This window comes from Manis javanica, chromosome 5 (assembly GCF_040802235.1).
Source record: "Manis javanica isolate MJ-LG chromosome 5, MJ_LKY, whole genome shotgun sequence".
Taxonomy (NCBI): Eukaryota; Metazoa; Chordata; class Mammalia; order Pholidota; family Manidae; genus Manis; species Manis javanica.
The window spans coordinates 135107880-135133434 of record NC_133160.1 but is presented as its reverse complement, the minus strand read 5'-3'; the positions used below and the strand labels follow the sequence as shown (position 1 = coordinate 135133434).

The window sequence follows — 25555 nt, the reverse complement described above, 5'->3', positions numbered from 1 at the left end:
TGGGCAGTTTCTTGAAAAGATAAACACAAACCTACCATAGCATCTAGCCACTTTACTAAGTATTCACTTAAAAGAAAGCATAAGGCAATATAAAGACATATACAAAGATGTTCCCAGCATTTTATGTATCATAGTAACCAAAAAATTTTCAACAAATATCCTTTAACAGGTGAATAAACAACTTATGGTAGAATTCTACAACAGAACACTCCTCAATAATAAAATGCAATGAACAATGGATAGATGCAACAACATGGATGAACTCAAAACAATGCTGAAAGGAACCAGATCATATATTGTATGATTTCATTTAAATTAAACTCTCAAAACTGTGAACTACTCTATAGTGGCAGGAAGCACATCAATGGTTGTGTGTGGAGGGCACAGCAGCAGGGATTGCAAAGAAATGGGAGGATTTCAGGACTGATTGCTGTGTTCACCATCTTGATTGAGGTGATGCTTTCATGGGTGTGTATATATGTCAAAATTACCAGACTGCACACTTGAAATATACATATAGTGTATCAGTCAGCTTTCAGTAGAGCAGTTAAATATGCTAATGGGTGAGAGAGGGACTAAGCAGAGCAAGATTTTTTGCTTCTTAAAGGAATGCTACATGAAGGGCAGAAATTCAGAAGGACTCTAGATCAATACAGATCTTCCTTGACTCAAGATGGGGTTACATCCCAAGAAGCCCATTAGAAATTGAAATTATCTTAAGTCAGAAATGCATTTAATATAGCTAACCTACAAACATCATAGCCTAGCCTACCTTAAACATGCTCAGAACACTTAACATGAGCCTACAATTAGACAAAATTCTAACACAAGCCTATTTCATTATAAAGCATTGACTATCTCATGTAATCTATTGAATACAGAACAGAACATGAACAACAGACTGGTCATATGACACAGAACAGATGTTATAAGTGTACTGGTTATTTACCTTCATGATCTGTGACTGGCTGGGACATGTGGCTCACTGCTGCTGTCCAGCACCGTGAGAGTATCATACCACATATCACTAGCCTGGGACAAGATCAAATTTGAAGTTTGAAGTCTGGTCTCTCTTGAATGTGTATTGTTGTCACACCATTAAAAAACAGAGAAATTGTAGGTCAAACCATCTTAAATTGGGGACTTTCTGTATTATTTAAAGTGCTGATCTAAAAACTATTACTGGTTCATAAGGACATTCAGAGCTTGCACAATAAAGTATATCAGCTACCTCAGCTGATTTGTTTTTTCATAACCAGTATTTCAATGAAGAAAGCAGTATATTACTGAACATTCTGGCACAAGCTCCTCATCTAATTACTGACCTGTATAAAACAGTTCATAGTAGGCATTATTCTACAGACACCTTTTGAGCAGCACCGTCTAGATCATACTCAGATATCTATCAACCTCTCCAAGCCTATTCTCATGTGTATGATTGCTCTGGATACCTCAGATAATGGTCTAATGCTCTAATGAGCTATACAGCTTGCAAACAGCAGGAGCCAATTAGTCATGTACTATTGCATCACGGAGACAGTCATTTGAAATAAAACAATACATAAAAATAAAATGCCACTTTTTATTTGTTCATAGTGTTTGTTAAGCCAAATTAAAAATGGTGTTTTCCAATGGTTGTTAACATCCAAAACTGTTAAATTCAATATTAGGAGTTTTATAACAAAACTGGACCTATATATAATCATAGCTAATAATTGAATAGTTATATATATACTATATAATGACATCTATTCTTTTCATCAGAGCAAACCGTCCCAATCAGATACAGAAATGCAGAAATAACAGTGTATTTTCTTTTTCCTGTGTTCTAGTAAAAGATTTGTCTCTAGAATTCATAAACTCAACTGTTCACACAGATGTATTTTTTCTTGTTCATGTCTGAAGAACTTCTTTCTCTAAGAAATTTTAACATTTTATAATCTTTCCTTTGAAATACGAGAACAATGTGGAATCTCCTGAGTTATATAATGCAGCTTATACATTCTTTAAAAGCTATTTTTTAAATATAACAAATTAATCATATCTATCCATAATACACATCCTTGCTATTCATATACTTCTTTAAGCAACATTCAAGTATATTTGTGCTTTATATGTTTACTTTACTTTGGAGCCTATTTTAAATTTTCAATAAAACTGTGTATCTATAAAGATTTCTCAAATATTTAATAAAAGAGGCAAAATGACCATTATGAAAATATAAACTGCTATTATAGCTTTTTCATCTTTCATTTTTTTATGCATTTCCCATGAACCATGTAATTTCCTGTTCTTTAGGGAAGTTGATACATTTTTATCTTTGTAATCTCAACACTGCTGCTTTCTCAGCTTGGCGTAAGAGTCACTATATTGCAGGTTTTCTGAACACACAATATTCACTCCGGCATATCAGTTGTAGCAATGGGATCTGACAGTGTTGGTATTCATCATATCCAGTTATTTCAACTGCCGTACCACCTTAAAACACAAAGTTGGGAGGGGCGGGAAATCATGTTAAACCAGAATGATGTCAGTACCTGCTAAATGAAATGCTATGAAATCTTTAAAGAAGGGCATGGTGAACTGAAATTAAGCAAGTACGATGCACAGTAACCAATGGCACGTGTGCCTGCCAGCATCTAAAGTTCAGAATCATCTCACATTTCTCCCAGGCCTGACATACACTCCTGCAGACATCTAGCCCCATCCAAAGGTAAGCAGGCTCCCAGTGTGGTCAGTGGCCATGTGAACTGGTCAGGAAGGCACAAAATGGCTAATTGCAGAGTATGGAGGGAAGCAGAAGCATACCAAGTTTGAAAAAGACTGGGCCAAGAAGACTGGTCCATGGCAAAAGAAGTTGGTAAGAATAACTGACTTTAATCACTGAGACTAGAGCACTAGAGAAAATGCTCAGCAACAATGAAAGGAACTTACATATACAAAGATCATTGTTTTTCTTTCTTTCTCACAGCCACAGTTTCTACTGTTTAAATACATTTCCCCTTAATAAAACATACTGTTATTTAGCCATTCCTCTGTACATGTAAAGTTTTCATTCATTCATTAGTTCTATCTTGTCTCAACTTGCTTTTGTCATAATAACCACAAGTCTTATTTTATCCCCTCTACTTATAGGATTATAAAAGCAAGTTTATTTGTCTAGTTAAATGAAACACTCTTTTCTTCAAGACTATAACTATTTTAAATCATAAAAACTCTTTAGAGTCAACTAATTTCATAGCCCCAAGGTAAAAATTTTATTTTTATCACTAATGAGCACTAGAGCAAACCAAAACACCAAATATACCTGTTAAAACAGTACTATTACTCTTTCAAAAATAACCACTTGATAAATTATGCTCAAAACTAATTAAAACTATAAGCTATAATTAGTATCTAAAGTAAGAGATGCAGAACATATCAACAAAGCATTTTCTGGGTTTGACATAAAACATTAGGAACAAGAGAAATATCAGAAATGAATTACGAGTTTTTCTTCTATTGCTCTAAAGGTATCGATCAAAACTTAAATATTTTAAAGCATGAAAAAAATTTAAAATACCTTATTAGCTGCTTCCAAGGAATTTATTAGATTCTGCAGCTCTTCTTTATTCATTTCAATAGAATATGGTTTGACTTCACCATTTTCTTTTACATCCAGGTGAAGGTTTAAAAGTGGCATTTGTAGTGTAGCAATCTTGTCACTAGAAAGTGCAAGCTGTTTAAAATCAGGAAAATAGCAATTAATAAGTAGTAAAAAGGACTGTGTTAAATGTGTATCACAGCTTTTTAACAATACATTTAAAAAAAAGAGTGCTCCTGTTTGCTTTCAAGTACAGGGAAAGATGGAAGAAATAAAAACCCATGCCAAACCAGCACGTATTTAAAAAATAGAAAGAGAAAGGAGAATGAATAAAAGGACATTTTGTGACAGAAGCAAAAATCTAGAGTGGAGATACAGCTGAGAAGTACTGAATAGGTCCAATGTACCCAGAAACAGAGAATTCCTAAAGAAGTACAAAGATAACAAGAAGATAAAAGTCTATGTATAAGATTAAATTTAAAAACATTGGTAAACTGTCAGCACTTAAGATACTTAGTTCACGATCAGGTAGCTTCCTACTAAACTATTGGTAAACACATTATTAAGATACCACCTTCAATTAGAACCCTTCAACAAAAACACTTAACACATTTATCTTACTTCCAACTTTCTGTCTGAAGAGAGTATCCCAGAGGCAATAAAATAAATAAACATTTATGATACTAACACTTTTTGAAGCAAGCACCATAGCTTCACGGCAAAAGAAAACTCAATTTTCCTAGAATCTGAGCTAGAAAACTCCACAATCACTGAATCTTGGAGCCCTACCACTTGCAAAAATTTACCTGCACAATGGTAAAGGACTCCTTCCCTAACAACCAATCTCAAAGGAAATTCCTTATGGGACATATGCCATAGAATCGAGTCCTCACATACCTCCTCCATTCTCTCTCAAAAAACAGGATTCATACTATATAAGATTTGGAAGTATCGAATATTGTCTACCTTATGGATAGTTCTCTGCAGTATTTCCAATAATGGTTTCTCAATCTATGCTTGAACACTTCCTATGATGAATGTGCCACCTCAAGAAAAGGTTTAAATAATGTTCAGATGAAGAAAACAAATCCTACCATTTGCAACAACATGGATGGAGCTAGAGGGTATTATGCTCAGTGAAATAAGCCAGGTGGAGAAAGACAAGTACCAAATGATTTCACTCATCTATGGAGTATAACAACAAAGCAAAAACTGAAGGAACAAAACAGCAGCAGACTCACAGAACCCAAGAAGGGACTAGCAGTTACCAAAGGAAAAGGGACTGGGGAGGGTGGGTGAGAAGGGAGGGATAAGGGGAATAAGGGGCATTACAATTAGCACACATAATGTAGGAGAGGACACAGGGAAGGCAGTATATCACAGAGAAGACAAGTAGTGACTCTATAGCATCTTACTATGCTGCTGGACAGTGATTGTAATGGGGTATGTAGTGGGGACTTGATAATGGGGGGAATCTAGTAACCACAATGTTGTTCATGTGATTGTATATTAATGATACCAAAATTTAAAAAAGAAAAATTAATAAAAATACTCACTAAAAAAAAAAAAGGCTCAAGTTGCTGGCAGCTGAGATGGACAAGACAAAGAGAGGAGCAGAGCTGAGAGGTGAGAGGACCTCAGAGTTTGGATAATGGATTTTGGGTTTGCCCAGATCAGGAGACATTAATAAAAGGTAGCAGTTGGTGGCAGCACTGGATGGGTCATGGAGGAAAATGGACTGGCACAACCTCAATATAGCTGCAGACAGAACTGGTTGGCACTGGTTTGGGGTAATTGATCCAGCTGGAACTGAGCTGCCCTTCTTTGGCCTCTCCCTTCTCCTGCCTGGAGCAGGTTGTGTGTGCCAGTTGGTCACTGTCACAGCTATCACACTCTGCCATCATAGTGCAAGAGCACACGTCAATGAGTGTGACTGTGTTCCATGTTCCAATAAAGCTCTACTTTCAAAAACAGAAAGAAAAAATAATAATAATGTTCAGATACCAATAGTTATTGAAAGATTCTTCCCGAGGCTGCATTTGAACCCATCTTGTTGCAAGTCATATACCTTAGACCTTAGCCTTTGTCTTAGCCTCTAAAGCTACAGAATATAAATCTATTCCCTCATCTGTGTGACTTTCAGTCCTTAAAAAAGTAACTGTCATTTTTCTACTAACTTTTTTCTTTTCCGGGTACATGATCTCAAGTGTTTCAAAGGAATTTCATGTATCATGATTTTAAATTCTATTCATTCTTTTCTAGTTAGGCTCCAATTTGCTTAAATATCCTTAAATTTTGCAGCCAGAACTAAAGTTACTAAACTGGTTGAACTAAGTAAAAAGTTTTAATGGTGAAAAACATAATCAGAACTACTCATTACTTGAAACACTGCACTTCTACCAAGAAAACCTAAGACTGTATCATCATGCTGCTGACTCAAGCCACACCTGGCAAATCAAAACAACTAAATGTTTCTCATATGTGTTACTTTTAGCATGTCTCTCGTATCATTTATGTAATATGACTGGCTTTATTTTTTGGTAAAATAGTTTTTTTAAAGTTTTCTTCAGTTATCTCTCCTTAGTTTAGTTTGCTTCATTTGGTTCATCACTGTAACTTGCTGTAAAACAATTTTAAACTTTCACTGCATTATATTATTTAATGTATCTCTAATTTTGTGTGACCCTCAGATATGATAAGCATAATACTGACAAAAATATTTTAGATGATTGGGCAAAGACCTGAATCACAGAGACCACTTTCCTGGCTCATACAAATTCATCTGGCTTTGGTTATTAATCCAGCTATGATCCCATCTAACTTATTTTTCCATACTTTTCTCCACTTTATCCACAAAGACAATCTGAGGCACTTTATCCAGGGTCATGCTGAAATGCAGAAACACAATATATCTGTTTTCTCCTCACCTAGGTAGGTACCCTATAGAGGAGAGAAAATTAGTCTGACATTGTTCTTTATGAACTCTACAATCATGACTCTTTCTTCAAAGTGTTTTTAAGTGCTCTTTTAATAACACATTATAGATTTTCCTCTTGGAAGTAGAATCACATTTGCCAATCTTGGGAAGATTACAAGGTCTAGAAAGTTCTAGCCAAAAATATATGTTGAATATATACTGCTCTACTACTTAACATATTTAAAGACTTACAGCTCTGCTTACTTAAATTTATTATCAGTGTAATGTTAGTGTACTTATGCCCAAGTTAATGCAAAAGATGCAATTTTAATTATCTTTGCTATTCTTTGGGGACAATGTATTCTCAGAATAACAGAAATTTTAGATGTACATTATGAAAAAGAATAAATCTTTATATTCAAAAAATTAAATAAAAAACATACTTGCTCATAAATTCTCACCTTTAACTGCCAGTCAAAATCCTGTAGCTGGGCAGAAGAAATATCAACTATTTCTTCTAAAAGAGTCTTCTTGATTTCATCTTTCCTACTTTTCAAGCATTTCATGACAGCTTCTTGATGAAGTGAATTCAACTGGTTCAACTGCTGAAATACCTATAAAAATAAAAATAAACAGAAAATAAGAGAAAGGGCCTTTTTGTTTAAATTATATAGCTCCACTCCTCTTTCACATGCCCTTCAAAATGACAGTAAAAGAAAACACAAGCAAAAACAAAGAAACACTTCTGTAACAATGAAAAGAATAAGATGAGAATGCATAACTAGCAAATAAGCGGTCTTAACATATTTTTGCAAATCAGAAAGTAAAGGAAAAGAGCTGACTGATGAAGTGAATACATCTGTTGACCACTAAAGCTGTTACAGCTACATTAATATATCAGACAGTGTGGCCCATAAGGCAAGAAGTATTACAAGAAATAGAGAAAAAAAGGACCATTCAACAGAAAGATATAACAATCATAAATTTGTGCACCCCAAACAACACAGATTTAAAATATATAAGGCAGCAAAACTTGGCCAAATTAAAAAGAGAAATGGATAATCCATATTTATAAGCAGAAATGTTTACGCACCTCTCTATAACTGACAGAAAAAAGAAAAAAAATCACTAAAGTTATAGAACTGAAAAACACCATCTTTCTTTAACCAAATCAATACAACTGTAGAATATGTATTTTCAAATGTATATGAAACATTCCCCAAAATGAACCATATGAGATATGTAGCAAATCACATCTTTCAAAAGACTGTAATTATCCTACTTATAATTTTTAACTATTGTATAATTAAATCACAACTGATAAAAAATTTCTAAATATTTGAAAATTAAGCAACATAGTAACATAATTCTAAGTAAAAAAAAGAAAATCAATATTGCATAAATGCATCCAGAACAGGAAAAGGAAAAAAAATACTTCCAAATTCATTTCATGAGACCAGAATAAAACTTGACACTATGATAAGGATTATAGGAAAGAAAAACTATCGGCCAATATCACTCAGATTTAGACACAAAAATCCTAAATGAAATATTGGTAAATCAAATCAAGAGATACATTAAAAAGTATGTCATACCAAGGAGGGTTTATTTTTAGCAATGCAAGTGAGTTTTAACATTTAAAAATCAGTGCAAAACACATTTACAAAACATAGGAAAAAAACAATAAATTAAGGGAAAAATTTTTGTTAAGATTCACTATTCATTAATAATAAAGATTCTCAGGAAAGGTGAAACTATAGCAACTTCATTAATCTGATAAATGGATATCTGTAAAATCATACAGCTAGGATACTAAATGGTAAAACAATGAATACATTCTCACTAAGGTCAAGAATAAGACACTGCTTTTTTTTTTCCAACACTGTCCTAAGGATGTTAGCTAGTGTAATAAGGAAAGAAAAAGAAATATAAGATATTAAAATTTAAGAAATGATTGCATACAAAAAAAATCCAAAAAAATTTCACAAGCCATTAAATAAATTTTTTAAATCACTGGATACTAGGGTTAGTATATAAGAATTAACTATGGGGGGGGAGTGGGACAGGTAAGTGGGAAAGGGGGGATAAAGGGGCACAGAAATTCTCAATCATAACATAAGCTGGCTACAGGGATAGTAGTACAGCATGGAGAATATAGTCAGTGAGTCTGTAACATCTTTCTATGTTGGTAGATAGTAACCACACTAGTGGAGATGAGGATTTAATAATATGGGTAACTGCTGAACAACTGGGTTATATATTTGAAACCAATATAAAATTGCATATCAACGATATTTCAATTTAAAAAAATTAACTGCTTCTACATGCTAGCAATAAATAGAGAACAAAATTAAAGAATATCAAAAACACCAACTGCTTAGAAATAAATCTAACAAAATATTTGTAAGACCCTTACACTGAAAACTACAAAATAGTTGAGAGAAATTGAAGGTAGTGCAAATAAATAGGAGGTTATACTATGTTCATGGATTGGAAGGCTCAGTATTGTTAAAACATAAATTTTGCCTCAAATGATCTAGAGATTCAGTGCAATCTCTATGGTAGGAACTTAGTCCCCCTCAAAATTGAAATGTTAAAACCCTATCCCCCAATGTGATATCTGGAGGTGGAGACTTTGGAAGGTAATTAGGTTTAATGGGTCATGAGATCAGGCCTTTGCAAAGGGATTAGTGCCCTTATACAAAGAGACACCAGAGTGCTTGCTTCTATCTCCCTTCACCATGTAGGAAACACAAGAAGGAAGTCTGCAGCCAGGAAAAGAGCCCTCTACCTGGAACCAAATCACTCAGCACCTTGATAGTGGATTCCCCAGCTTCTAGAATTGTGAGAAACAAATTTTTATTGTTTAAGCTGCCCAGTCTATGGTATTTTGTTATGGCAGCCTAAGATGACTAATACTCGTCATCAAAATCCCAACAGGTTTTTGGTTAAATGACAAGCTAATGTTAAAATGTACATGAAAATAAAGAGGACCTAGTATAGCCAAAGCAATCTTGAAGAAGCACGAAGCTGAAGGTCTTCTACTACCAGGTATCAAGACTTAAATGTTGGAGTGAGCATTTAATAATGTAGACAACTGTTGAATTACTGTGTTGTATACTTGAAACCAATATTGCATGCCAAATATACTTCAATAATATATGAGAAGGTATCAGAAGAAAAAAGATTTAATGTAATATAGCTTTAATTCCACAGTAATTAAGACTGCACAGTATTGGCAAATAAAAACAAATAGATTAATGATTAATGGAGTAGAATACCGACTTCAGATACAGACCCAAACATATATGGTCACCTGATTTACAACAAAGGCTGTACAGCAATTCTATGGGGCAAGGATGGTGCTGGGTCAACTGGATAGTAATGTGGAAAAATTTCAACACAAAAATATTAACTTAAAAATGCATCACTAACATAAATGTGAGAGCTTTAATAAAAGTGAGAGCTCCTATAAGAAAACAAAAACATCTTCATGACTGTAGCCAAATATTATTAAACAGAAATAACTGACAAACTAGACTTGACAAAAATTCAGAATTTCTGTTCACGAAAAGATGCCACTAAGAGCAAAACTGCAAACATAACAGAAGATATTTAAAATACATATATCTAATAAAGAACTCACATACAGAATATCATCAAAATCAAAATAACAAACATAACTACATAAAAAAATGCACAACCTACCCAAACACGCCCAAATGATTTCTGACAAAAAATACAAATACAATTCAATGGAAAGATGCCCATAACCCAGCAATTTCACTTCCAAGATGTCTATCCTAGAAAAGCTGACCTATCTATAAACAAAGAGACAGGAACAAAATGTTTAAAGCAGCACTACTGGTAATAATGAAAGAGGCAATGACCTGTTTATCAGTAGGGGAACAGAAAAATAAATCCTATAAATTCCCACCATCAAATACTATGAGGGGTTTAAATACATTAACCAGATCTACATTTGTCAACACTGGTAAATCTAAAACACACTGCTCCATAAAAAAAATCGCAATAATTGTAATTTAATAAATTTTAATTAAATTTTCAATAAGTAGATTTAATAGATCTGAACAGCTAATTACTTATTTTTTTATTATAAGGTACAGAAATTTGGAGTGCAGTTACCTCTTCATCGGATAAATTTTTACCAACTACAGCTTTGAAAAATTTGGTAATATCTTCTAGAACATGATTCCATTCGGCTGAATCCCAAACACTGTGATAATCCTGGTAGAGAGGATAAGCTTGGCCACAAAGGCCATCAATTATTTTGTGAAGAAGCTGGAGGAAAAAAAAGGAAATAAATGTAATTGTAAATAAAATTATAAAACAGATTTACCTTCTTTGTAGCAAACAAATGGTGTTGGAAGAAATTAATGTTATCTGTAAGAGCAGCTGGGGTTAAAATATAACTACTTTTAACAATATTCTTAGTTAAAAATTAAAGCTCCATATTAACCCTAGACTTTCTAGAATTTTGCCCACATTCAAAGCTAAAATAATTTTATAGAGACACAGTTGTTTCTCCAATATTCCTAAAAGGAAGATGGTAAATATTAAAGTTTCACCTTGGGATTCCTTAGAACATCATATTTACATGAATAACCAAAGGAGAAGTTATGACTTTTAGGTCAGTCTTTTACTGTACATCTATAAACCTCATTTTGCTTTGCCTCCATTTCACAACATTTATGCTTAGTTTTTTTGATCCACTCCAAGAAAGTCCTCAGTACCTTTGTTTTCCTTTCTTACATTCTCTTATCTCTACCCTACCTTAATATCAACAATGGAACTCCTAACATATATATAACTGAACACAGTGATCAAGGCTGGATTCTTTAATGAAACTAGCTAGTTTAAATCCTAGTTCCACTCCTTACCTAGAATTATCAAGTAATTTAGAAGGTCTGCACCTCAGTTTCCTCATGTGTAAAATCAGGATATCATCTACCCCCATAATATTTAAGAAAGAAGGATTAAATAAGAATTTAATAAGATTGAATTAAATAAGGATTGAATAAAAATACATGCAAATCACTTGGCACATTCCTGGCACGTACAAAGCACTTAAACATTGCTATCCACTGTTACCTTTCTTATTATTAATACAATTGCTATTGCTACTGTGGCTGCTGCTAGGTCCCACGCCTTTAATAGATACTGACAGAATGCCTACTATCTGGCACTATCATAGGCAAAGAATTAATATGGTTGTCTCTCAGGGGATATCTGTGTCTTGTAAGAGCATTTCAACCCAAACAACTTGGAAATGCATATAAGCAGCAAGTCTTCCAAATCTCTTCCCCTGGGCCATATTCCATTCCATTTTAAGCAACAGCTCCTCCTCTATAATGCCACATGTACCAGAACAGACATGAGCAATTGGTAACCCCACTTCCAAACAATGGCTAATGAGCTATATGAACAGGATTTTTATTTACCATAAATTAACCAACACTGTCAGTTTGAAATTCATTCAAAGTTTTCTATACATATTCCATCTTATCCCAGACTGCCCCTATGCTACAGCAAAACCCAGAACTCAAACTAAAAAATAAAAGTGCTATCTTTTGGAACATAAATGTTTTTTATTCATTCTCAAGTGCATAATGAGTACTTCATTCGTTGGTAAACAAGCTAATGGAAATACAAAGAAGAAATAACTACAATAGTTACCATTTATGGACCCCTAACTGTGTACCAAGCACTGTGCTGATCCTTACTACAACCCTATGAGGTAAGTATTGTTATCCCCATTTTACAGATGAGGCAACTGCAGACAAATCAGGTAAGGTTCCATCATATAAGAGCTTTAGTCTGGTACAGAAAGGCAAATACATAAGTAAATGCAATTTAGAATGACAGGAGCTCTAATACCACTTTACAGAAGGTACACAGGAGCATAGGGAGGAAGCAGGGAAAAGAAGCAGTGGCTGTTCAAACAGAAGAGCATTTCCAGTCACAACTGCATATGCATAGGAGAAAAGTGTAAAATGACACAACTCAGTCTGGAGGATGACAGGCTACAAGACTGGAGAGATGGGTAGAGGCCAAACCATAAAGGGGCTTGTATACAGTGCAAGAGAGTCTAGACTTTAATCTGTTCTTTAATTGTTTCAATAGGGAAGCAATCAATTCACATAAATGCATTATTTTTCCATAAATTTGACAACAGGTTGGGAGATGTAAGGAGGGAAAAGGGAAAGAGAGATGATGACACCAGGGCTCCCCCTCTTCAGTTTACCAGCAGGAGATCATGGAGGTCTAAATTGTTAAGGATACTCAAAATGGAAGCAGTCGATGTGAAAAGAAGGAGGAACCAGGAGACTACTCAGAATTTTAGGTTGAGTGACTGGGTAAATGGTGGTGCCACAAACTAAAAATGAGGCTACACCCACAGGAGGAGTAATTCAGGAGGAAAGACAGGAATTCAACCAAGGGCATACTGAATTTGAGGTGTCTGTGATATATCTAAGCTTCTCATCTAAGAAGTAAGTAGAATGATGACAGGAGCAAAGACTCTCAGTCAGTAGATCTGAGCATATGTTCCAGCTTTGCCACTTACTAGTTTGACAACCTTGAACAAGTTCTTAAACCTGGTGCAGACATTTTAGTTTCCTCCTTGTAAAATCAGAGAAAGGAATTAAGATGGTTGTTTTTGATCCTAGTAGGAATTAAGTTAATTCCCTTCTATCTCCACCACATATTCACCATTGTAAATGGAACAGAGGAAAAAGGAAGGCCAAAATATGGGACTTATAAAACTTGTCTATCACATACCCCTCTATGATATTATGTAGGCCAAGCCCCCACCCCAACCCTTCACCCATTTGGGACTTACTCAAAGCTGCCTATCACTGACACTGAAGGCTAGCCCATCAAAGCCTGAGATCCAGGTAATTGCCCCAGTGACAAAACTAGGTTTGGTATGCATTCCTTCCTTCCTGCAACAAACACTGGTTAGGAACCTAACATCATATGCAACTCTCAAGAACGGGGGACATAAAACAAAGTATCTACCTTGACAGAGCTCAGAATAAGAGGCAGACCAGTGGCAAGCAAGCCAGTTAAGTTGTTTTTCAGGAATACTTATTGAGGCCTGCATTGCTGGGGGTCAGAGGAGAAGGGAATAAAAATATTAACATATTAATTACAATACAATGTGTTAGTAGTATGAAGTCTAAAAAGCACCCCAGCTCCCTAGCACTGAAGCTCAGTTTTGCATATACTGTTTTCTTTAAGGAGTAGGCAAATTTCCTTCATATCTAGTACTTAGGGCACTAGGCTTTGCTTGAAAGTTCAAGGGGTGGAGGACAGGGGGTGAACACACTTCTCAGTCAGATTTTCCTCTTATAGTAACCACTGGATTTTCTTATTTTCAGTTTAGTCAAGATACTGCTATATGTCCTTACTGTCTCCACATTACATCTTTCAAACTCACTAAAATTTTGCTGCTGCCAAAATAATTATTTAAACTTCCAGTGCCTGTGGTTAAACAGAGAAGGAGCATGACATATAAAGACTCAAGCCACCTGACTCCTGCCCAGCTGGCTAGCCTTAATCTCCCTGCTCTGCTCCTCACTTTGAATTTCAGCCTCTAAGAATTATAGCAGGTTTTCAAAGCCCCTGGGGCCTGGCTCTCTTCTTCTAGCCTTTGTAGCTGCTACATCTCTACCTGTAACACTCTCTCCCCTCCAGCCTGTTTGGTTCGTATTCATCGTTCAGGCTCAAGTAGAAATCTAGATGTTCCTACTCTGGAAAGTCTTCCTTTGTTCCTTCAAATCTAGTTGCTACCCGTCCCACAAGCTTATTACTGGATAACTCGGTTCTCCTTTCAGACTGTCTTTTCAGACTCGAGGTGCCAAGGTATATGGCACCTCTTGAGAAAAGGCCACGTTGGGCCATCCCTCCTAAATAAGTCACCCAGTTATTGACAGCACTTACTAGTTTTTATCTGTCTCCCTCAAGGGGGCAGAGTATTCTTCTCTAGGTCACCGAGGTACAGAAGCTCCTAAGCACTGTGCCAGGTGCCTAGGCAGAGTTAGGGAGGTGTGTGCTGTGTGAATGAATGAAATATAAATGAGACGCTGCAAACCACGCCGTAAGCTTTCAAAAACTACATGGGGTCTCCGCTCCCCAGCCCAGAGTCACTGGTTCCGGGCCGCGCGTGGGAGCGGAGGGGCGGTGCTCACTCGGGGGCGGGCGTGTCTGTGCGCAAGACACCTGAGGAGCGACTCAAAGTCAGGGTGCGGAGGGGGCACCCCAAGCCTCGGCCCCCTAACTTGTCAGGGTGAGGAGGGGGTCTGCCCCCCGAAATCACGTCCCTTCCCCCCACTTCCCTGAGCAACCAGAACGAGCTGGGTGGGACCGGGCCCAACCTGCACGTCCGGCCGTCTGGAGGCCCCGACTCCGCACGGCCGCTGCCGCCCTCCTCACCTGCAGGCCCCGCTCGGCTGGAAGCTTCTGCAGCCGCCACAAGGGCGTCCCTTCTTCCGGCTCCATCCCAGTTCTCAGCCTGTACAGGGTCACGTAACGAGGCCCGGCCGCGCCTCCGGTGAGACAGCTCGCCCACGTGACTCCCGGGTGTGGCCGGGCCGGCGTAGAACGCCGGAGCCTGTGTGCGCGTGCGTAGAGACTCTGCCAGCGCCTTCCCATCTCTACGGAAAGTCCTTTTCCGCTGGGTGTCACACTGCTTAAACACCCATGTATTATTATATTGAGGGCAAGTTTGCGAAACTCAGTTTGCAACTTTGTTCAGAGTTCTGTTGAACTTTCTCTGCCTTCTTTAGAAAGCCGTCTAAAAGGGTAACGGTGTGTGGGGGTGCGCCCAGGGCCATTGATTTCTCCGAGGTTTAACCTTTGTCTCCTACTGAAGTATCCTGGAAGGTTAAGTACTTCGGGAGGTTAATTAAGGGTTTACTGCGAGAGAGATTCTTCATATGGATTGTCCTATGAAGAGAGTACTGTGTTCATAACCATTTGCAAATAACAAGATCGGAAAAATTGCTAAGGTTGTCAGATTTAGTAAATAAAAATACAAGACGCCCAGTCAAAAATAAAATTTCAGATAAACAATGAATGATATTTTTTTGTAAGTGTGCCCTGAACACTATATGAGACATACTTACCCTAAAAAAAATTTGTTTTTCTGAAATTCTATTTAACTGGCCTCCTTTATTTTGTCTGTCAAACCAGAAGTCATTTACCCGAACTACCTAAGGCACAGCCTGAAGTTAAACTCAGACTCTAGAGCCACATTGTTAACATTGAACTAAACCTAAAATCCAAACAGCCTTTCTTTGATTTCTCTCATTATTGTAGCTGTTACTTCAATCAGGTGCAGGAGAATTCAGTGGTGATAAGACAGTCCTTGCCACCCAAAAAAGCACAATACATAGGAGAAACAAATTACAATCAAACACAAATGTAATAATAAAGTGATGGAAAGGGATGAAGCATATCACTCAAGAGAAAATATTTAAGTCTGTGGACTATGAAAAGGAGAACTACCTATTTGTGACATCCTTCACTGTTTAGCTCAAATGCCCTTTCTCCACTCTTGTGTCCCACTTCTAGGAGGTGAGAGCAGTTTCTGTCTCCTCTGAATGTTCATGACTGTCACTTAAAATATTTACCACTTTCTAGTGCTTAATATAGATAGGTATGTACAACAATCATTGCCACAAATGAAACATAATTGTCTTAAGACACTTTGTGCATAGAAGGGCCCAAGTAAGAGTTAATAAACAAGGAGTCTGGAGAATTCCTACCTAATGGCTGTTAGTAAGTTTACTGAGGGTAGTGTGTGTTTTCTGAGAGAAAACTAAATTTTTGTAGTTTATACTACATATTTTCATAAGTTTTATATTTTATAGTTTTACTATCAATTTTTCCTAAATAGTGGAACAGTTGGGAAAAGAATATTTATCAAGCATCTGCTGTATGCTATATTCAGAAACACTTTATGTATTTTACCTTATTAATGCTCACTAATCTTGTGTGGTGGAGATTATCCCAATTTTTAAAGATGAGGAAACAAGCTTGGTGAAGTAATACTGACCTTGTCCAAAGTCACATAGGTGGTAGTTACAAGGTCTCTGGTCTGAGTCTGGAGCTGGTGTTCTTGGTCTGTGTGCTTCACTGACCCTAGGGAGGAGAGCAAGGCATTCTGACGTGACACGGCCTCTGAAGGTCATACAACAGAGTCCTAAATACAAAGAGGCACACTGAGCAGGGCCCAAGATTTAGTCAGAGGACACAGAATTAGGTCCTGATTTCTCTTTCACACAACACTAGGTACCAGAAGAATTTGGCTTTTCCTTTGGAATACAGTTGTTACAAAATTTAACCTTTAATAAATATAGTTTCTAAAATAGTTCACAAATTGAGAGAATGAGAGATAGCAAGCTTAATATTTTCCTTTGATTAGTTGGGGAATGTTCTTATGTTTGTACTATAAGAGGTTTTCAAAACATATTTCTGCCCCTTCTAGTCCCATTTTGACTAGGTATGTTCTAGTTTCAAGCTTGCAAATCTTATTTGTAGAGATGGTTGAAAACATGGACTCTGGAGCTCAATTTCTTAAGTTCAAACCCCAACTTGGCAAATCATTATCTATGTAATATTAGGCAAGCTATTTCACCTTTCTGTGTCTCTGGTTCTCATCTGTAACTCATTATAATTTTAGCACAGATTTTACAGAGTTGTTATATAAGTTCATATATGTAAAGTTTTTGAAATAAGGTCCATCCTGGCACATAAAAAATATTATCAGATTCCCTTGCAAGTGGCCTTCTTTCCTCTTCTGTTATCTGGCCAAAGTTTAGTGGGTTCCAGAAAGTCTCTGCCTTGGGAGTGTGATCTGCCTCTAAAACCAACATAGGCTGCTATATGGTAATGTATAGGCCAGCATGTCAGTGACCACAGTTGAGACAAATGTAAAAAAAGATCTCAGGTAAACCTCACCAAGTGTTCTTGCTGGGCTGAAATGGGAATCCAAGCTGGCTGTTTGTGGAACAGTTAATTTTTGCTTCATTCTGAAGTTATTTCATTGGGATTTTTTTTCATTTTGAAGTAGAAGGAACAAGGAGTTTTGCACACCATGCCTTGAGAGATTTGTTTATTCATTCATTCCTTAGTAATTACTAGTTAAACATTTACCATGCATTAGGTACTCTAATGCTCTGGTATTGCAACCAGTGAACAATAATTTACCTTCTAGTTGAGTATGACAGGGACTCAGATAATGAACAAGTAAGCAAGTAAGATAATGTCAGCTATCAGGAAGTGTCTTTAAAAAAATGAAATAGGTTAATGTAATATACAGGGACGGTGGAAATCTACTTTAGATTGTCAAGGAAGAATCTTAACAAGAAGTGGCATTTATACTAAGGCATAAAAGATGGGAAGGAGACATAAAGGCACACATCTGGAAAAAGAGATTTGCTAGCAGAATGTAGAGACTCTGAAGCAGGAGAAAGCCTGCCTTATTCAAGATAATAACTAAAGGCCCATGTGGCTGCACTGTAGTGAGCAAAGGTGAGAGTGGTAGAGATAATGTAGAGATATGTGGAGATTTTAATCAGCCAACTGACATGTCTTGTCTTCCTTTTTAAATGGTTATACTGGCAAAACATATACATTGGAAAACAGCTCAGGAGCAAGAATGAACATGGGAGGACCAGTATAGAGGATATTCCAGACTAATCCTAATTAATATAGGCATTAAAATTAATATGACCTAATTTTCATCCACAGACTATAGAATTCTAGGGGCTTAGATGATGGGTGATGGCAACAGAAACCAGATACAAATGGAAAGGCTCAAAATATATTTTGGAGCTAAGATCTATGGAACTCAATAGTGGGTTGTGTGCTCTTGAAAAAGAAAGAATGTAGAAGTATAATACAGATTCTAGGAGAAGGTAAGGCATCTGTCCTCCAAGCCAGCTGGAGGTTTTAGGCCCTGACCAAAGGATAGAGCCAAGAGCTATAGCTGCTACACTAGTGAAAGCTTGTTGAGGAACAGTGTAGTGTAATGGTTAGAGTACAGGCTCCAGAGTCAGACAGACCTGGGTTCTCATTATGTGTCACCACTTACCAGCCACACAACCTTGGGTAAAATTGGTTAAATTCTCTGTACCTCAATTTCCTCTGCTGAAGAGGGGGATAAAACCACTGCCCACCTAGTGAAGTTGAAGTTCAGATGGAATAATGCATATGCACTAACAAGCACCTAGGATGTAGTTTGCCCATAGAAAAGTTAGCCATTATTTTTCTCAGTATTAGTATTACTTGGGGCACTAGTAGTGTGGGGTCCTGGGAACAAAGTGAGATCCATTCACACCCTACATACATGTGCAGTGCTAATGGGTCTGGTGAGGTGTCTTGATAAAGAAAAATTGAAGAGAGAAGTGAACTGTAAATAACTGATTTGGATGGGGGAAGGGTTGGATTGTGTCAATCATTCAGGCTCAGACTGAGAACCTTCATAATTTGGGCATTGTGGCAGAGACTGCCACTTGTCCCCTAATATCTACACTCACTGTTGTGAGTTGAATTGTGTCCCCCCTAAAAATCTTATGTTGAAGTCCCCAACCCCAGTACCTGAGAATATGACCTTATTTGGAAATAGGGTCTTTATAGAGATAAGCAAGTTAAATTGAGGTTATCAGGGTGCAACAAAATTCAGTATGATGAATGCCCTTATTAGAAGGGGAAATTTGGACACAGAGATATCCATAGAGGGAAGACATGTGAAAAGCCACACAGAGAAGCCTGGAACAGACCTCTCTCTCACAGGTCTCAGAAGGAGCCCCACCAACACCTGGCTTGTTTATTTCTAGGCTCTAGAACTGTGAGAAAAGCCACTCAGTTTGTACTTTGTTATGACAGCGCTATCAAACTAATAAATTCTCCTTTCTCCATGCTAATAAAATTTTTACCTGGCGCAAGTTTGCGGGAAAGAGGACTACATTTCCCAGCCTCCCTTGCATTTGGGGTGGTCTTGTATCCACATACTGGTGAGTCGGATAACAGTGAAAGTACTATGCTGCACTTCCAGGCACCTTTACCTTATGGAAGAATTCGAGTGTACCATTTGCCTTTTTATTCCTTGTTTCTGCCTCCATCTTGCTTCCTTGAACTCAGATGATACATTTTGGACCAGGAGGTCATGAGTCAGGTACAGAGGAGGAATAGGAATAGAGTCCAGATGCCTCACATTGTTGAGCTCATACCTGACACCACATTAGCCCAGGACTACTCCATGGACATCATGTGAAATATTAATGCACTTCTCTCCTGTTTAAGTATCTTTCATGAGGCTTTATCAATATCACCCAGCCTAATTTTAACTAATACAGAGAGTAAGTACAACAGTAGAGTTCACCTGATCTGATTTACAACCAGAGACTGGTAAAGCCTGTGGCTTTTGGGGGGGTAAGGGGCAGGGGGAATTATACTTACGATCTTAATGGCAAAGATTAAAAGGTAAAATTATAAAAAAAATAGAACATTACTGAAAATTTGAAACATAGGCATTCCACATATTGCATTCCACATATTCCACATTTGGCAATATGGATTAATAAAAATTTTTCTGGAGGGTTGTGATTACACATACATAAGTGATAGATACATAAGGCCTTCAAAACGTACATACTCTTTGACCCAGAAATTCCAGTTCTAGAAATATGTAAGAAGGATATGTTTAGTTCTAAGAATATTCATTGATATGTTATTTATAACAGTAAATAGCTACTAATAAGTTATTGGCCGAATAAGTTATGACACAACATAAAATTAATCCATAAGAAATGATTTTGTTTGAAACTAATGAAATGTAAACTTGTGCACATTATACCATTGGGAAAAAATTTAGGTTTCAAAACTACTTGTACATCAGATCAAGGGTTTGTATTGTGTGTGTATGTGTAGTGTGCAAATTCCTGGGCACAGAAACATACTAAATTTTAGTAATGGTTATCTTTCATTTTTGGGATTACAGATGATTTTGATTTTAGTATTTCTAGGGTTTCTATTCCAAGTTTCTTTTTAAATGTTTTAATGGTAGCTGTGGCAAATTGTCTCTATTCCTTGCATTTTTGCTTTAAAACAAGCCAAGTCTTACCTGAACTGATCTCCTTTTCCAGCATCTTGCTAAATGCAACCAGTAACAATTGTACACTGATAATAATCTGTTTTCCAATCCCATTTCCTGGAGCTACAGTCTCAATTGACACAGAGTCTGCTTCCAAATAGTGAAAAGCACTGCATAACGTGAATCCCTACCTTTCAGCCCGCTGCCACCCATCAAGCCAGCCACGTGTTTTAGATTATGGTATAGCAGTCGGTCCCACTCCTGTACCAATATCTGTAACAGTTAGCATAGGTTAACTGCTTTAACAAAACAACACCAAAACTTCAGTAGCTTAACATAATATTCACTTATTTCTTGCTTATATATCAGTCTAATGTACATATAGGTGGTTAGGTGGCTCTTCTGTTCTCCAGGACATCAGAGTTCTGTCCATTCAGTTTTGAATAGGAAAAGATACAGGGTATGAAAGATCACAGAGGAGGATATTATGTACCAGACCTAGAAATGGTGAATATCACTTCTACCCACTTCTATCAGCCAGAAACCAGTTTCATGACAGCATCAAACTGTAAGGGAATCTTGGAAACATGGTTAAGCTATGCGTCCAAGAAGAAAAAGAAACAAAGATTGGTAAACACACAGTTGTCTCTACTACAAACATGTTTCTTAAAAGACAATTTAGAATTTCTAATAGGAGACTTAACAGACACTGTTAATAACCATTTTCTTACACATTTTCATGAGGAACAATCAGGCTCCAAGGCTTACTGTTACCACCAGCAAAACATAAAACTGGACTCCAGCTCACATCTTGTACCTGCCTCAAATTAGTATTGGTTCAGGTTTGCATTAAGAGGAGCACCTGAGAGTTTAGTAATCCAACCAAGCCCTTTTTATTTACCACCACAATCAGGTCAAATCAGAATCTGTGATTCCAGAAGTCATAGCCAAGAGTATCAAGAAGGCAAAACTGGCTGGCTGGCTGTTTAGGTAAACCTCTGGTTTATACTAATCTAGAATTATTACAAGGGAAGTTCTGGCCCTTAGCTTTTTAGGTCCCCTGACTCTATTTTGTCATTGCACTCAGAAGATAATAGCTCACTCAAATTGAACTCTCAAGAGACTGACTGATAAACCAGAATGTGACAAAATAAGAATTGTTTCTCCTTAGGGTATTCTCTCTTGACCTTCAAGTTCCTTGAGTTAATCAGATTATGGATTAGAGGAATGCTCAATGAATATAAGACTGAATGAAAGAAAATAGAATAGATCTAAAATATGTTTCCTTCAAATTATGCTGAACTAATCATTCTTTTTCATTCCAGGGATATTTCTGGTTAAAGAGCAGGGCACTTTTGCCTCTTGGCTGTGAAGAAAAATCTTTGTTACTTGCATTTTCCTTTTTAGTAGAAACCATACCCTTACAATTACTTCATATAGACTCTTGATCAAGCTTTAGGAAATACTTCTGTTGGAGAGAGTTACTCTGGAATTTTCTATTCCCCATCATTATGGGTTGAGTCCTACTAGTTAATTTCAAATGATTTCTTTGTCCCTCAGTTCTGGGGCTCCCTACTTCTACCACCCATGAACTGACAACATTAGCTTCAATAATTTCAATTTCTGACAAATATTCTAGAACCTAGAAAAGATATCCACTCACTATTTGGAGTTCACGGCATCCGTTGATAAAAGACATTGTCTGTAGCTTTCCACATCTATTTCCTTAGTTCAAACCTGCTTTTCGGGTTATCCAGTGACTTAAAGTTGACTAATTTGTTCACCGTGATTAGATGTGTTGCAGTACAGATTGGCCTAGTGATTCACTTGCAATCTATAGTCAAATTATTCCTGCATAAATTCTTGAGAGGAAAGGGCCTTCAAGTTCAAATGAGCTTAGTTATTATCTTACAACCATACAGAAAATATTTAGATGTTATATTGGCATTAGTTCTATTGCATTGAAAGAAGTTATGAATAACTAATTTGTAAAGACTTTGTAAGTATGGTTTTGATCTCATCTGTATAAACTCAGGTTTGGCTGCTGAGAAAAAGTTTCTTAGAAGTCACTTGGATAAATGTCGTGTTTCATTCTGGTGAAAAAAACTTAATAAACTGAAGGCCTTTGTCTTTCTTTGTGTGCTTAATATGTAATTAAGAAATGCTTTTAACAGCAGTTTGAAAGGCTACTCAGTTTATTATAATTTGTAGTCAAGGTTGTGAATCATTATCGAAACTTTTCATAGTTCTTTTTAAGAAAGTTGCCATTCCTTTTTCTGAATTCAGCAAAACATATAGGGACTCTGCTTTGTGCCAGACACTTTCTAGAATACTAAAATGAATGTGTTATGAACCCTGCTTTTCAAGGAACCCTCAGAACAATGGGAGAGGCAGAATATAAACAAATAGCTGCAATGCAATAAGGACTATGATAGAAGATAGAGATGATAGAGATAGAGGTGAGGCAACTTTTAAAATTCTCTGGGAAATATGTTTGAATCCTTTAGGCCAACTAGCTATGCATGAAGGATGCTGAAGGGAAATGGAGAGGAGATTCTAGGGAAAGTAAATAATAGGAATAGCAGAGAAAGAGAGAGGAAAAAATAAAACCCACCATTCTCTAAATGTTCTAAAGGTCTTTGTTATTGGCTGCTGTTGTGACAACATTGGTCTAAATTGACCAGAGCTCTTAGTAATCTGCACTTTCCAAATCATCACCTTTCTAGAAAGTTTTGTCCAAATCAGTGGATCTCAATACTGGTTTATATTAAAATCATTCAGGGCATTTTGTAGCAACAAAATAATGTTGGTGAAACACCCTCAGTGAGATTCTGATATTATTGATCTGGTGGGTTTAGTTTTGGCTATTATTTTTTGAAAGCTTCTCCCGTGATCATCTACAAACAGGAACAAGGGACATCTTTGGGGGCCATGGTAGTATTCTCAAACTAAATTGTGGTGAGGAGTTGCACACTATATAAATTTAGTAAACCCTACTGAATTACACTTTAAATGGCAGGATTCTATGGTATGTAAATTACAAAGCATTTAAACAACAAAAGCATAGCACATTTAAAGTGAAAAATCAGTCACTCAAAATTTCCCTGGGGTGACTCTCATGTTATACCTTGATTAAGAACCACTGGCAGAAATCCAAACAGCTCACAGATGTGGAGGGTTTCAGTACACTGATTAAAAGAGATGGCAACTGAGAAAAGGGAGATCTTACAGGCACAGAACCTTCATCAGAAAGACGAATTGAGCACTAGACATGCCGTTCTAAATGACTGCCAACTCTGGAGGATATACCGTGGATTACAATGCATTATGTCTAAGGTCCAAACTTGTAGTTCACTCAAGTATTTCACTTTGACAGAACAATTTCAGAACTTTTAATATATCATAATCTTTAGTGCTACACTGAAATAACTGTTATGTGTGATCTTGATTGCCCTTTTAAAATCAAAATGTCCATTTATTTTAAAGATCACTTTCATAGAAGACTCAGATGGCTGAAGCTGCAAGAATATTTTTTGATAAAGAAAATAATGGAATAAGGACTTAGGGAATTTCTGGAGATGGTTAGAATATTTTGCAGTTTCCCCCTGCACAGCCTACTTGATATCCTGCAAATGAAATAGAAATGCTTCCTTCAATACACTCTTCTTCCAGAAGGAACTCTGAGGCCCAAATTCCACCCTACCCTTCAGCTACTGAGCAAAATACCCACCGCTGCCAATCCCCAACTGGCTTGGAAATATCATTCTAACTGGTTCCTTGGTCTTTTGGGTGCGGTCCATTCAAGGTAACTTCTGGCCCCACACCCTCTTAATACAGTATTCCAAGCCTGTAATGACAGTAGAGGAAGCCACAGAAGTGTGCCCTGAACCTGTTTCAACAAGCAGTGTGAGTTACAATTTGTTGGAAATTGGAGAGACTTCTGTTCGTTTCATCCCAGAATCACTAAAGTACTTTTTTCCTTTTTGGAGGTTCTGTTTCTTTTCCACCTCTGTCCAGCGGCTTCTCCTTACTTAGAGCTTGGACTACATATACACACTCTTTCCGCCTGTGCACTTTAGTTTTTAACCTTTAATCAGTTTAATTTAGCAGTTTCCTACATCAGGCCTATGTCTTTAGGAGTGTATTTTCTGGCTTCTGCCAATTTACTGTTCTTTTCATTGCCACTTAAAGACATTTTCTAATTTTATTTATTATTCTACTTTTGTGTTTCTTCTGGCAAAACGATTATTTGTTAAAACATCTTTGAAACTCAAGAAATTACAGTGTAGTATGGGAGACTTATGAACCAATAACCACAACGAAAAGGAAATCTCTATTGTAGCATTCATCAATAACAGAATTATAAATGAAATAAGGTACAGTTGTATGATGAAATGCTGTATGCTTTTTAAAGAAATGAACTTACTATATCAGTGAGAATAGATCTAGATCTTAAAAATATACTCAGTTAAAAAAAGCAAGATGTAAGAATTTGTTCACCATGCAAGAACTTGTTCGTTATGCTTCAGAAGATTGGAGACTGATGAAAATTAGGCTTGGGGTGAATTAATGATTGTGCATTGAGCATTGACTCCCCTATACAGAATTTTATTGTTGTTAACAACCATTTGATCAAGAAAAATGAGAGATGCCCTCTCAAAAAAAAAAAAAAGCAAGATGTGGAACTATATATTGGCACACCACTTAACAATCATGTATATTAGTAAAAAAAAATTTTTTTTAAGTAGCAGCATAGAAATATGTGTTTTTTAAAGGATCTGGAAGGTTATTCAACATATACATGTAGCTTCCGGAAATAGGATGTGGAATACTGTTGACAGGGCCTTTAGTGATATCTATAATATTTCAGTAAAGAAAGAAGAGGTTGGGGCCCATCACGCAAAATGATAAGTGTAATGAATTCTAAATGGTA

At 36.7% G+C, this 25555-nt stretch overlaps 1 protein-coding gene across 4 annotated transcripts; it reads right to left on the bottom strand.

Annotated features, from left to right (window-relative positions):
* Positions 1 to 1568: 1568 nt before the first annotated feature.
* COMMD8 (COMM domain containing 8) lies at positions 1569 to 22328 on the bottom strand. 4 transcript variants are annotated; one of them, XR_005056098.2, is made up of 7 exons: positions 22286 to 22328; positions 20814 to 20895; positions 16582 to 16667; positions 14958 to 15210; positions 13542 to 13628; positions 10647 to 10802; positions 6962 to 7114 (listed from the first exon to the last, which is right to left on the bottom strand). XR_005056098.2 is itself a non-coding variant. In XM_036998754.2 (6 exons), exons 1-6 carry the CDS (start codon positions 15021 to 15023, stop codon positions 2458 to 2460), a joined length of 762 nt encoding a protein of 253 aa, XP_036854649.2. In that variant the 5' UTR covers positions 15024 to 15130; the 3' UTR covers positions 1569 to 2457. The 4 variants fall into 4 exon arrangements, 2 of the variants coding, with proteins under 2 accessions (XP_036854649.2, XP_017507500.3); XM_036998754.2 differs by lacking the exons at positions 13542 to 13628; positions 16582 to 16667; positions 20814 to 20895; positions 22286 to 22328 and adding exons at positions 1569 to 2478; positions 3563 to 3718; positions 5332 to 5541 and having other exon boundaries at positions 14958 to 15130; XR_005056099.2 differs by lacking the exon at positions 13542 to 13628.
* Positions 22329 to 25555: the final 3227 nt, after the last annotated feature.

Excerpts from the sequence above, each read along its gene's own strand:
- COMMD8 (XM_036998754.2), bottom strand. The coding sequence starts at position 15,023 with ATGGAGCCGGAAGAAGGGACGCCCTTGTGGCGGCTGCAGAAGCTTCCA. Across the intron at positions 5,542-6,961 it reads ATTTTGACTGGCAGTTAAAG|AGCTTTATTGGAACATGGAA; the intron begins GTGAGAATTTAT and ends TTTTGAAAGTAG. Across the intron at positions 3,719-5,331 it reads CTGTCTGCAGCTATATTGAG|CTTGCACTTTCTAGTGACAA; the intron begins GTTGTGCCAGTC and ends GATTTTAAACAG.